Source organism: Zerene cesonia, chromosome 11, assembly GCF_012273895.1.
Source record: "Zerene cesonia ecotype Mississippi chromosome 11, Zerene_cesonia_1.1, whole genome shotgun sequence".
Classification (NCBI taxonomy): domain Eukaryota; kingdom Metazoa; phylum Arthropoda; class Insecta; order Lepidoptera; family Pieridae; genus Zerene; species Zerene cesonia.
The window spans coordinates 9,326,245-9,339,719 of NC_052112.1; the positions used below are offsets into that span (position 1 = coordinate 9,326,245).

Genomic DNA, 13,475 nt, shown 5'->3' on the forward strand with positions numbered 1-13,475 from the left:
CAATAAATAATGTAATAAAATATTATTCGAAAATTGGTAATCGTACAAATAGACAGTCGTGGCTTTATCAAAAGAAAATGGAGGCGCTTCAAACTGTCAAAACTCCAAATGTCACAAATCACAATTCCCTGATAGATCTTAATTAGCTACCTACGTTCTAATTAGCCGTAATGGAAGGGTGTTTGCATAAACGTATGCGGTTGACAAAAGATCCTGAGACGGCGTTTTTGCGGTTCGGACCGGTCTTCGTCTGGACAAGTCGCCACCTGCATCGCTATGGAATGCTCGGTGATGTGGTCATCGTTTAGAGGTCTTGCAAATTAAAAAATTACTACGCCGAAGAATATATTCGAGCCGTTTGAGTTGCTGTTTATTCTGCAGCCGAGGCCTGAGGCTCAGTACCATCTTAATATTTTTTCTCGATTTTTTTTATATTTTATAAATTTTGAATAGTACATTTCTTATGAATGAATGATTGCTTCAAAAAACACAACGAATCTAATGAGAAATTTTGAAAGAATAGAAAAAACATTTTAATCACGAGGCGGGATTCATTCGGCGGGGACAACTAATCTAGTAAATTACTACACGTAATTAGGTATCATATAGGTATATATACAAATTTACCACGGATATAGATGATCGTTTCTCCAATATACCTAAATTGTTATTCTAATCTTTTGTCCAACAGTATTCACTAGCAGGATGCTAAAACGCTAACATGCGAAACGTGGGTTGACATAACAATTTGCTAAGTAGGTATATCCATTCACGTCAGAGGAGTCACCTCGGCGTGGTTAACCGATTTTAACGACTTATAAATAAATCTTAAAATTATAACGCTAGCTATTTTATAAATAGCATATTTATAAAATAGCCGCAATATAGGTATATTGCAAATTAGTTTTAAAAAGATGCTAATTGAAAATATAAACTTTCAGTTCAACTACATAGTATAAAACAAAGTCGCATTCTCTTTATGTTCCTATATATTATGCTTGAATCTTTAAAACTACACAACTGAATGGGGATTTTTTTTGTAGATAGAGTGATTCCAGAGGAATGTTTATATGTACAATAACATCTATTTATCTACTCCGAATTAACGCGTGCGAAGCCACGGGCAAAAGCTAGTTTAATATAACATGATGTGTAGTTAACACATATGGCTATTTTAATTTACGTAAATACCATTTAATTAAATTTGTTAACACTTTATATGTCACAATTAGAAACAGGATTACCACAGGACCTTTTCAATTCTATCAATTCAAGTATTTCGAAAATTCCCAACGGCATTGCTTGTAATAAAAATTTCAATTAACAATACGGCATCCTGCTTAACGAATAATTCAAGGATCTAATTACAAAATAAGGTTATGGGATGCGAAGCGACACAAAGGTTCTGTCAGAGCCTGTGACTGATGGAGCCTCGTTCACTTAATATGATTGAAAGGGTTCGGGTGATCAAATAAAGGTAGGTAGGCAATTCATATGTGCAGTAGATAGGAGCGCCCATTCATGTATGTACATACAACCTTTATAAATTACTTTTTTCCGATTCATTTTATAATTTGCTCGGTACTCTTAAATACTTTTATTTCATTCATTTAAATTTTTATTTGCGTTTCTACATCGAGCATAATGTACTTTAGTTTATCCAAGCTATATACTTTAATATATTTTTTATTATTAATTACCTGTCAAAATGTTCGCAACGTCAAATTTCCCGCCACAAACAGTAGCCGTTAAAAATACAGATAAAAAATGTTGTTTGATGAACAAAATACTTACTCCTACTGGACATTGAGTGATAAATAACTAATAACACGGAATCTAATCAATATGGCTGAGTAACCTCGCGGTTGTCGACCTCCTCATGTTTGCCCAGTCTTTGTCGGCCTGTCAACCAGTCCACCCACTAGACAATTTGTATGTCATACCATTTATTAAGGTACGGTGAGCCGTGAGAGTCGGTGTAAATAGGAATGTTGTACAAACTATGAATTTAAAAATTTTTGATCATGCTTCGATACGTTTACCAATTAACGACTCGGACAAGTTAATTCGATGAAGATGAGTTTCATATTTTCTGACATCGACACCAAATTCATCTAATTATTCAGAAGTAACGTTCGTTACCTACTCTTAAAAATTGCTTCTCCTAAATTATTTTAATTGCAACACAAAATTAATATAATTAGAAAATAGGTCTGAAATAATGCCGCTTTTTCACGATTACAAGACATTGGTATTAGTACTCGTTTGTAAAATAAAACAGACGAACTTCACTCCCCATCTTATAATATATGCAATATGTACCATACATAAAATTCTCACTCAAATTAACTAGAATGAATCGTGAATAAATCGAGTTCGAGTTTCATTACACGTGAAATGCCACACAAGCACATAAGAACTCCATTCCACTTTCCCAAGGTGGACATTCGTTATCTTAAGTGAGTCCTATGACAGGCATGATAGATGGGTTAGCTTAGAAAGTATCCAAACAGGATACCCAGTGATAACGACATCCTTATATTAAGGATAATATTTTCTATACTTGGGTATTATAACAGCACTTGTAGAAGACAGTGGCTTCATCGGATTGCTGGGATATATAGTGTTTTTATTTTTATAACCGCTAAGGTTTATTGTTAAAATTGTAACTACTTACTCAAATGTATAAACCGATGTAATTAATAATATTTATATATTCTTATATACTAGGTATAAACCTAGTATAGAAAGAATTAAAGAACTGCTCCATCAAGGTAGTGGATTAAATGCGAGCGATGAGAATCTCATTTTAAAAATCTATAAATTTTTTATAGATTATATAATCATGTATGTAGAATTAATAACCAGAAGACGATCAAAAAGGATTTATGTTTCCTTTTAATTTAAGTTTAGATAAAATAGTCAGACTTAGGATCGATTTAAACTGGTTTTAAATATATTATAATCGACTTGACTAGAAATATAAATAAATTGATATGTCTGTTTCTAATACCCAAATAATAGTTTTTCACTGAGAGCATTTACATAATAACATAATTTTAGTGTATTTACATATATTTAAAATACTGTGTGACTGTCTGTTGGCCACGTCTAACCTCCGAAAAAGAAACTCAAAAATTAGAAAAGGATTGTTAAAAATCGCCCAATCCTAAGCGGTCAGCGGTCAGCTAGTGTCTAGTGAATAGTGATTAATGCACAAGATCACGCCAACCGCCACAGATATAACAAGAATATAAATGAGTGACTCATAACATCCCTTTCCGGCGAACCGACGTCTTCTATATAATAAATTCATCATTTCTAAATATACCGTCCGCAATTTATGCCGGTAGGTAGTCGTCGCGACAAACTAAGCGGGTATTCGCGAATTGCATACATAATTAGTGCTTATCGAATCTTGAGAGACGGCCGTGAACTTATTAAAACTTTTAACTTGTATTTAAACGTGTTTTGTGAATTATAGACAAACGCTAGACGGGTCTTGTTTATGCACCCTTTTACAGTACCGACATCGACATGAATGGTAATTAATTAAATCTAATTTCGGTTATGTATTGAATTTTTAAAGATGATACAACTTTTACTTTTTGTGACAAATATACGATGGATCTGTTCTTTTTGATCCGGTGGTATCGAATTCCTAACGTTACTAACTTTATATAAATTTTACATTCCAAATGGCTAGCAAAAAATAACAAAAAAGTAAGCGATTGTTTTTAGACGTTTTCATCTTCATTTTATAACTTTATTCGCTCTAAACTTAGAAAAGACTTCCGATTACGGTCTTTTTGTCATCATAGTCGTAAACTCTCAAAATTGAACATTATTTCAATCCAATTCATAAATAAAACCCCGAAAACCACGTGGTTTTAGCTGTTACATTTACCAGGTATCAACGTTCTCTAAGTAGGTATATCAAGACATTCCATTCGTTATGTAAAACACGGCAATGTCACACATCACGCCGGCTGGTCTATCAGACATGCCCATATTTGGCGAGCCAGTTTCCAGCGAGTCTTGTAGACTAACTTAATAACTCTGTATCACATCGATTTACATTGGCGACAGATAATTGCAATTTACGATGAATTTGCGTATTAACTGCATAAGTGGTTTAACGGGTTCGCTATTTCATGCATGTTTAAGTGGCTTGGTGGGACACGTTCGTACATTTTTTTATTTATTTATTACAATCACCTGTTGACGGTGTGAATATTTAAAGAATAAAAATTACATACTTGTTCATTGAATACAATCTGCAAGTGGAATAAAATGGTATTTATAAACTTCGCATAGAACAAATTCGATTTTTAAATTTCCATAGACAAACTCTCTTATACAAACTTTGTTTTACAATGATACATAGGTGGTTATTTATGAAGTGACAACATTAAATCCTTTGGGATGTTGTTAAATGAATACGCCTATCGTATTTCCTCGGAGACACTTTGTTCGTGTCAGAACTTTAGATATAAACTGCGACACCCCTTTTGGGAACATTTTCTCAATTGAACTTGTATTTAATAAAAAAGTTAAATACAAGGAGCTCTCCAGTAAAAAAAGTTTTACTCTCCAAAACCTAACTACAGCATTTACGTTGTTTGATTTGCAAAAAGAACTTCATATACCTAATTTATATATTAGATCTACATGTTCAACCTGTATTCATAAAAATATTATGTGCCTGTACTTATTGGTCTACACTTCTACGCTAATATTGTAAGGAGGAAGGTTTTGTGTTTTTGTATGTTCTTAATGTTTCCACGCAAAGAACACTGGACCGATTTCAAAAAACTCTTTCACCATTAGAAATCTGCCACTTCACTGAGCGAGCTACCACGGGCGAACAGCTTGTCTTATTATTTTTTTTACAATTGTATAATTATGAATAGATAGGTATTAAAAGGCCTTTCAGGGAAGTAAAACAAAAGAATTAAGTGTTTATTTTATAAATAAATCACAAACGAACCATGTAAAAGTTAATTATATTTTAATAAATTGATTAATTGATAATTGTAATGCGTTCACAATAACAAATTGTTACATACAAATTAACTTACTTTGATTTATTACCCGTATCTTTAAGCCAAATCGCTTTATAGATTTACGTCTCGAAGTAAACTTCGGAACTAATTGCAATTGCAAAGCTATAAATTAATCCGTTTGTCTTATGTTGTAACTGTGTGCTTCGCCCACACGATTGTTGCTGCCTTTCGCCTACTGTCCGTTGATTATGACCCATTGCATTTTTAACACTATGCCATAAAAAATAACAATCGATTTTGTAATATTCTGTGCAATCGATAAAAATGGGATTAAAAAAAAACACGTGTATGTTATGCAGTAGATAGTCTTTATACATGTATTTACATTCTGGTTATGAAACTACTATTATTTTATTGTTTTTAAGGAAGTCTTTTTCAGAGCTTTCGGAATGGTAACAATCTTAACTTCAGTTTAAACATGAGTCTAAAATCCACAGTGAGATTAACCACTATTGGTGATAAATATGGATACAAGGGATCGATAATCGACATATCATCATCATCCCATATGTGTTCCCACTGCTGGGACACAGGCCTCCTATGAGGGTTCAGGCCATAATCCACCACGCTGGCCAAGTGCGGGTTGACAGATTTCACATGTCGTCGAACTTTTGATATTCGGACATGCCGGTTTCCTCACGATGTTTTTCCCTTTACCGTTTTAAGCAGTGGTGATGTTATCTACATGCGCAGATAAATTGAAAAATCAATTTATTTCCTGCGCGCTCACCCGGTCTCGAACCCCAACTTATCGATTTTGAAGTCCGAGGTTCTCACCACTGAGCCACCACTGGTTTTTAATAAAGATTATTTGTACTTTTCATGCTAGAAAGTTACATTTTCATTATATATTTCAAGCATTTCAAACTAATATTGAAATGCTTAACTTAACTTAATAATAATTAATCAATTTTTTCTGAAAACCACGAGAGTTACTTAGACGAACAAATTACAAACTAAATACATAGTAAATGCCAGCCAATATTTTTACTTTTATTGAATATCAGGGATCATTAAGCCTACGCAGAATTCTTGTCTTTAACACGTTTCACAGGTACAAATGTGCGGTTATCGCTACGGATCTTCTTTGAAGTTGTTTTTGTAATAATAACTACTGGTCCCTTCTTGGCTATTGTTTAAAAATGCATCCATTTTATATTATCGTCACGGACGGTTGGTAAATATAAATTCTCTCAAACTTTATTAAAAGTAGGTATTTCAATGTAACTACTAGTTAGGTCAATCGATAAAACATAAATTCCTCGTAAATTTTAATTTTTTTTATAGAGCGAAAAACAGATTCGCCCGTATAAACTAAAAACATTTTGTAAACATACATTTTGACAAAGAGCGGAAAGCAAATTTATTTTTTTATATAGGGCTGTCAACTGTTACAATTATTAATTCTACCCACATGTTCTGTATTACTTACATAAACTATATTTTTAATTCTTGCTCTTTGATCAAGTGATGTGAAATTTATCGTTAAATATTAATACACTATCTACAATCGGTGTTAAAATATATAACGCGTAATTCTTACCTGAATTAGGCTGTTCTTGCAAGTCAATCATCGCCAACATTCCTTTCTTTTCAAATAATGTCTTCACATTAGCACAAGACAATTCCGAGTCCGCTGCCGATACTGACACCAAAAAGCCAATAAACAATACAAAATACAATATTTGGCTCTTCATTCTCAATCCAAAAATCGATTTTTTGTTAGGCGACAATTCAACACAACAACACACGTTCACAGCCATGTTCGCGACCAAGTTATTTACGAATAAAATAAGATCAACTTATTCTTGTAAAACGTTTAATAAATTATAAAGAAATCAATTAATTGTTAATGTAAACTTTGGACAATAAAGTGCCATCTAACAGGCCCGCGACGCTCTAACTGCGATCCATGACGGCCGCAGCCCGACTGCGCTGTCAATGTTAATAGTAGCGAATTCCGATCCTCACCCTTCGCTTACTTTCGTGCGTCGGGTGAAATAATATGCTGAAAATGTCAACTGTCAACCCTATTCCCCATCACACGTTTAATCATTCGAATAAAATAAAGAAGTTGTATAAATTTACTAGTTATTTTAAAAATTACTCAAAAACAACAACTTCTATGTTCTAGACCATTTTTTCAACTAATAAAGTAGTAATAATAAAAAATGGTAATATTGTTGTTACCATTTCTGACTCATTTAATTTTAATAATCTTATATGAACTAAGTCTTTTTATTCTTAATTACGCTGGATGGATTATGCCATAGGATAATTAATTCTGAAGGATGTGTAGAATTATAAACTCATGCTTTCTCAAAAAACTTTTAATTTGAAAGACACTCTGTGTACCTAGAAAATATTGTATTGTTTATGGGCTTTGTTTGACTTTTGAGATTGGTTTGTCTGTTGTCAAGATTAAAGGTGTCAAATTTTAGGCCTTACAGAATTTTTTTATACTTTTGTGGCGACTTTAAATTATATATATTTATTATAAATAGCTTTAACATAAATTTTATTCATATCACTATATAGCTTAGTACGTATAAGTCGCCTGTTTGCAATAGTCTTTATAGTTTCATTCATCAAAACGTTTACATAATACTTTCGGCATAAAAATGAGAATATATCTTTTGAAAACTGTATCGGATACGATCGGAAGGCGATTTTTATCAACGAAAAATGTAAGAAAAGTTACCCATTGCATCTTTGATATGGACGGTTTGTTATTAGGTGAGATATACAACATTTTACCATTCGACCTTTTTCATTACTGTCAATGTTATTGTCCTGTTTGCTGAAGGTTATATTTACATTATCACATAATATTATTATTTAATGAAGTATACTGGAAGTGCGTCCATAATTCAAATTTAAACCATAATATTACGTTTGTAACTGTTTTAGATACTGAGTTAGTGTATAAAAAGATGATAACACAGCTATGTGCAAAATACGGACATGAATATACCGAGGAACTCATGATGAAGGTACTGGGAGGCACTGAACAACGCCTGTCGGAAATCCTATGCAAAGAGCTAAAACTGCCGGTGACTCCAAAAGAGTTTAGGGACCAATTACTGGTGATGGGAGACACTATGTTGGCAAACGCACCACTTTTGGATGGTTGGTTGATTTATTTTTATTTCAAATTAATTTGTCTTGATGAATGTGTATAATATTATTATAATAGAAAAGTATCCAACTATTTTCATCAAAACCCAATAAAATTCTTTCCATAGCTCTAAAGTAGACAAAAAAAGTAATTTGCAAATTTTTGAAAGATGAAAAAATTTCACTGTTTCCTATATTTATACTTAAAATGTCTAGGATTTATATTAGTTAGTATGCCTGATCTATATTTTAATGATGTTGCTTAAATTAAAGTAACCTCCTTTATACCATTCATCATTTTTAGGAAAATTTTAAATCACAGTTTCTCCATTTATAACATATCATTAAATTATCATTTTTTTAACTCTATATCTATAACATTCAACATCATAATCATTTGAAAATATTGCGATATCTTATCAATTTTTATTTCTTATTGATTCAGGCTTGCATTGCAAAAAATGTATTTTCTCTTATTATATTGTAATATTAAATAAAAAAAATACATATAGTAAATTAGTACATACATGTCTGTTAGAGATAATTGATTTATATAATTAATATTTAAATTTTTAGGATATCTTAATGTGTTTATATTCACTTTAAAAATGGAAAAAGTGGACTCTGATCAACTTTTAAATTGATGGTTTTCTCTGTCTTTTTAATAATCACATATCAAACCTACAGTAGAAATGAAAACTAATGCCTGTGAATGTATGTAGTATAGAAATAGATCTATAAAGTACTACCTCTTCAAAAAGCATTTGATATATTTTCATATCGTAATTGTAAGTTAAGGTTTCAAGTCCCGGCCTTTGAATAGTATCTCATCTATAGAAGCTATAACTCAGAAAGCATCATTTGTTGTCAATTACAGGAGCTGAAAGGCTTATTCGACACTTACATGAAACGAAGGTACCCTTTGCATTGGCAACATCATCAAGTGATAGGTCAGTTAAAACAAAAATCGCCGGGTATACAGAATTGTTTAGCTACTTCAATCACATGGTGATGGGGAGCACAGATAAAGAAGTAAAATATGGTAAACCGCATCCTGATATATTTTTGGTGGCTGCGTCAAGGTTTCCTGATAAACCTGAACCTAGCAAGGTAATTATGACACATAACTAGATATGATTATTTTCTTCAGACTCTTATAAGTCTGATTTCATTCAGAACAAATAACTTGATACTTAACAGTTTTGATTTATGGCTCCAATAGAATTCAATTGTGGTGTCAGTTAAAACTCTTATTATTTAGAGATAGCATTTGGACTATTGGAAATCTTTATAGTTGGAGTTTAATTGTGTAACCACAATGGTCATATTAATCATATTACGTAACAAATCTCATGATTTTATTGTATGCCAATTGTTATAGTTGCCAAAACAAATCATAGGCAATATTTAAGGAGTACCGCCTAGGAGGTATCTTTTGAGTATAGTTAATCGTAATTATTTGCTAATTAATTTCATATAATACAAGTCATAAATACACTTTATAGCTTTACTTTTTAGTAAATATTAAAATGTTAATAATGATTGCAGCCAAATGTGCGAGTACAATTATATTTTCTACAATAATTTTAATTATTATTGAGATGCATAATAAAAAAATGCTGTTATTTTTCTGTTTTTTCAGTGTTTAGTCTTCGAAGATTCGCCACATGGTGTAACGGCTGGAATATCCGCTGGGATGCAAGTGGTTATGGTCCCAGATCCACACTTAGATAAAAGACTGACAACCCACGCAACAATAGTATTGCCAACGCTAGCGAAATTCCAACCAGAGGTGTTTGGGCTACCAGCGTTCAAGTCATAATTTATTGTAAGATCTACTTGTAGTATAGTATATCGTAGTATTAGCGTCTGTGAAGTATTTAGTATAGAGCTGTTAATTGTCTTCCAGGTTTTTATTCACTTGATTTTTTACATGTAAATGTTATAAATGATTTTTGACAGTTCATCTGTGAACTGCTACGAATTTACAGTATGTAAAATTTGTAATACAAGTATACAAGTAATTGAGTTTATATAAAAAACCATGTAGCATAGCCGTAGTCACTCAGTGAAGAGGAATCTTTCCAATGGTGAAAGAATTTTTGGAATCGGCTCAGTAGTTTTAGTGTTAAAATATTGCAAACCTACGTACGAAAATACGAAGGTTTCCTCTTGGTTTTTGGTTTAGATGACTAGAAACAGTACTAATGGAGTACTACTAAGTAACTGCCAAGTTATTTGCAGAAATTACGACACTTCGATTACACATGTTGCAACTTGCCAAATGTCAGTAAAAAAATCTACTTCATTCTTTATGTAAAGGGGTCTTTAGTAGGTTGTTGATAGCCATTGATGTTTAGAAAAGCATAATAAAATGTATCAATTCTAGTTGATGTAAAATGCATATGTATTGATTTGTATTTAATCCAGCTACAAAATTTATAAAAACCCTATATTAACGCGTAGTATATGCTGTCAACTTAATTTTATTGTAAACTCAAATTTTATATTATTACAATTGAAAATCTATATACAGTTAAAATTTCATAATCGAGAAAATGTATGCATATTCCTTTTTAACAAATGTATCAATTTCATACCATTTTAAATACTAATTATGTATTTACGTAAATACATTAAATGCATATTAATACTATTTAATATTTTATCATGGCTAAACTCCTTGGGATTTTACAGTATACTATGGGTAGAGCTTAAAATATCTTAAAAATAGTTATCATTGTGTACCAGCAATTAGCTCTTATAAACCCTGTAAGAGCTTTTAAGCGTCTTATGACTAAAACATATTGTTTTTTTTATTATGGTGCTTTTAATCATGTTATGACTAAAACATATCGTTTTTCTTTAAGTATCCTTTTAATAATTTGTTGCCATATACAGAATATTTAGAAAAATATTGTCCAAGTACCATATCAGTTATACAGTGTATATTTTAGCTTTAATAATTTGTGATGTGCATACAATTTATTTTTTATGACTATGACAATGACTTCAATCAGTTTTAAGGGTTGCTGGAAAAAATCATTGCATACTCATTTTCTGTTTTTAAATGCATATTAATGCTTTAAAATCACAAAAATATTTTATTATATTTGAGCACACAATATCCAGGGTAGAGAATATGTGAATTGTGTATTTATCTTTAAGGTTAACAATGTCTGATTAATATGTGCCAGTTATACTTGTGTTTTATGTACAAATAAAAGAATAAACATAATACTCTATTTTTTTATTCATAAACCAAAATTATTCTAATAAAAACAAAATCACTTCACTAGCTGTTTCAGTGCAGAAAAAACATCACTGGCCGTCAAATTTGTAAGAGGCATGCTTTGTTCAACTCCTTTTTCTGAAAAGTAACCAGAAATTAATCTTAAATGTAAAAAATTCTTAATACCATATACTGTAAAAGTAAATTAATTAAATACTAAGGCAAAAATAATATACAGTTAACTACTGATCTATTATGAATGTCTATTTTACTAGTAACTGATGACAGTTACTAGTAAAATAAGTAAGTAAGTGTATCTATGAAGATACACTATGAATTCTACAAATATTTAATAACAACCAACTTAAATGCGGCACAGTTTATATATAATGCCCAAAACCTGACCACTGGTTAAACCACATAAGGATTCACTTGCTTCACAACCTCTTTCTGAAAATTACACATTTCATTAACAATAAGATTGATAATGTTCTTGGTAGTATAATTGGATCATAACCAATGCTATCATATTCAAGATTAGAACTTCCATAGTAGAATAAAAGATGCAAATGGTTGATATTGACCATAAAGAAAGTTGGTGAGTAAAGTCCAAAAGTGTGTGAAACACATTGTAATCCTAGAGAAGTATTTAAAATATATGCTGCATTAACATTTTCTTAATATTGGTTTATATTTGCTACTTTTTAAGAATTTCAGACAGGGTAGGATCATTCTTTAGGAATCCGTTATTTGAAACCAACTCTTCAATTTATTGTTCATCTCGAAACAGGTTGATATATTGTGTATTAAGTGCTCTACTTGTTTAAGAATCGTCTAAGTAAATTGATACCAATATTATTTGTAAGAATTCAATGCGACATAGTACTTACCGTAGCGAGCCCAAATCCGCGGTTGAATCCCATTGCATTCACGAATCAATATGGGAAAATTTGGATTCTGTTTCTTAATATCAACATAGTTCTTTTGAATAAATTCTCTAAAAAATTAAATTGTGGTAGCATTATTTTATATGTGTATTTTTATACATAAAAAAAAGATAAAGGTTATAGATGTTTATGTAATAGCTAGTATTATTGTTTACTTTACCTTACGCCAGCGGATTGTGCACTTGTTTGGCACAAGTGAATCCTTAGCTCTTTCAAACTTCCACCCAAACGAACAGCCATGGCTTTTTATTTTATGATAGGCTAGGAGAATAATGTATAATCAAGTAAAATATTTTTTTATGAGAAATATTAACTATCAATGTCTAATTGACAGTTCATAAAAACAATCCAGTGACAGTTATATCATAGACCAAAACTAGATTTTTAAGTTTGAAAGTTAAATAAAATCAGAATTCTAAAATTGATTATAACCAAATACTCATCGTTACACATAAAATTACTATAAAATATAATAACAACTATATATTTATAGTTATATCAACACAATATATACATCATTAAAAATTATTACATAATAAGTCGAGAATTAATTTAATATTCTAAAGAACTCTGAATTGTAAATTACTGTTTAACGAGTATATCAATTAGTAATCGAAAGTATAAAAGTATTGCTACGTAATTCGTCTTAATGGAAAAATATTATGTAGTGTTAGGGAATATTTTTTTAATAATTAGTTTGCTTTTTATTGAACAAGTATGAAGGTACTTTTGGAAAGAGAAAAAAATGACATCAAAATTTGTCATATTTTTTTAAACAACTCAGTATATCTTCAAGAATTATAATAATCTTTAATATGATTCGTTCGTGACCTTATAATAATAACGCATATTATCAGTTAATAGTTATTATTACAAGTCACTTAATCAGATTGTTAAAATTGTGGTTTGAGCGTAGAGGTCTATCTCCGACGGCGCGCGGAGAACGTTCTCAGTTTTCCCATATTTTTTAAGCTATACTGACGGCAGCTCAAGCCGAGGTTCAAGTCTCGTAGTTGTCACCCTTCGACTCGCAACACATGGTTGAGCATTAGTGTGCTCACTCAAATAAAGTCCCTTATAAATCTTACACAAAAACGAGATAAAGATCTCAAT

General features: G+C 31.1%; 3 protein-coding genes across 3 annotated transcripts in view; 1 reads left to right on the top strand and 2 right to left on the bottom strand.

The window, feature by feature from the left end:
* LOC119830458 (glypican-4) overlaps positions 1 to 7,018 on the bottom strand; it is a 66,876-nt gene extending 59,858 nt beyond the window's left edge. The window contains exon 1 of the mRNA XM_038353487.1: positions 6,610 to 7,018. Within this exon, the coding sequence (XP_038209415.1) occupies positions 6,610 to 6,829 (220 nt within the window). The 5' untranslated portion in view covers positions 6,830 to 7,018. The remainder of the gene's footprint in view (positions 1 to 6,609) is intronic.
* A 470-nt stretch (positions 7,019 to 7,488) lies between these two features.
* Positions 7,489 to 11,417, top strand: LOC119830302 (probable pseudouridine-5'-phosphatase). Its single transcript, XM_038353262.1, has 4 exons — positions 7,489 to 7,802; positions 7,977 to 8,195; positions 9,061 to 9,293; positions 9,826 to 11,417. Exons 1-4 carry the CDS (start codon positions 7,688 to 7,690, stop codon positions 10,003 to 10,005), a joined length of 747 nt encoding a protein of 248 aa, XP_038209190.1. The 5' UTR covers positions 7,489 to 7,687; the 3' UTR covers positions 10,006 to 11,417.
* A 1-nt stretch (position 11,418) lies between these two features.
* Positions 11,419 to 12,694, bottom strand: LOC119830303 (NADH dehydrogenase [ubiquinone] 1 alpha subcomplex subunit 2). The gene is made up of 3 exons (XM_038353263.1): positions 12,523 to 12,694; positions 12,306 to 12,412; positions 11,419 to 11,553 (listed from the first exon to the last, which is right to left on the bottom strand). Exons 1-3 carry the CDS (start codon positions 12,600 to 12,602, stop codon positions 11,471 to 11,473), a joined length of 270 nt encoding a protein of 89 aa, XP_038209191.1. The 5' UTR covers positions 12,603 to 12,694; the 3' UTR covers positions 11,419 to 11,470.
* Between the last annotated feature and the right edge of the window lie 781 nt (positions 12,695 to 13,475).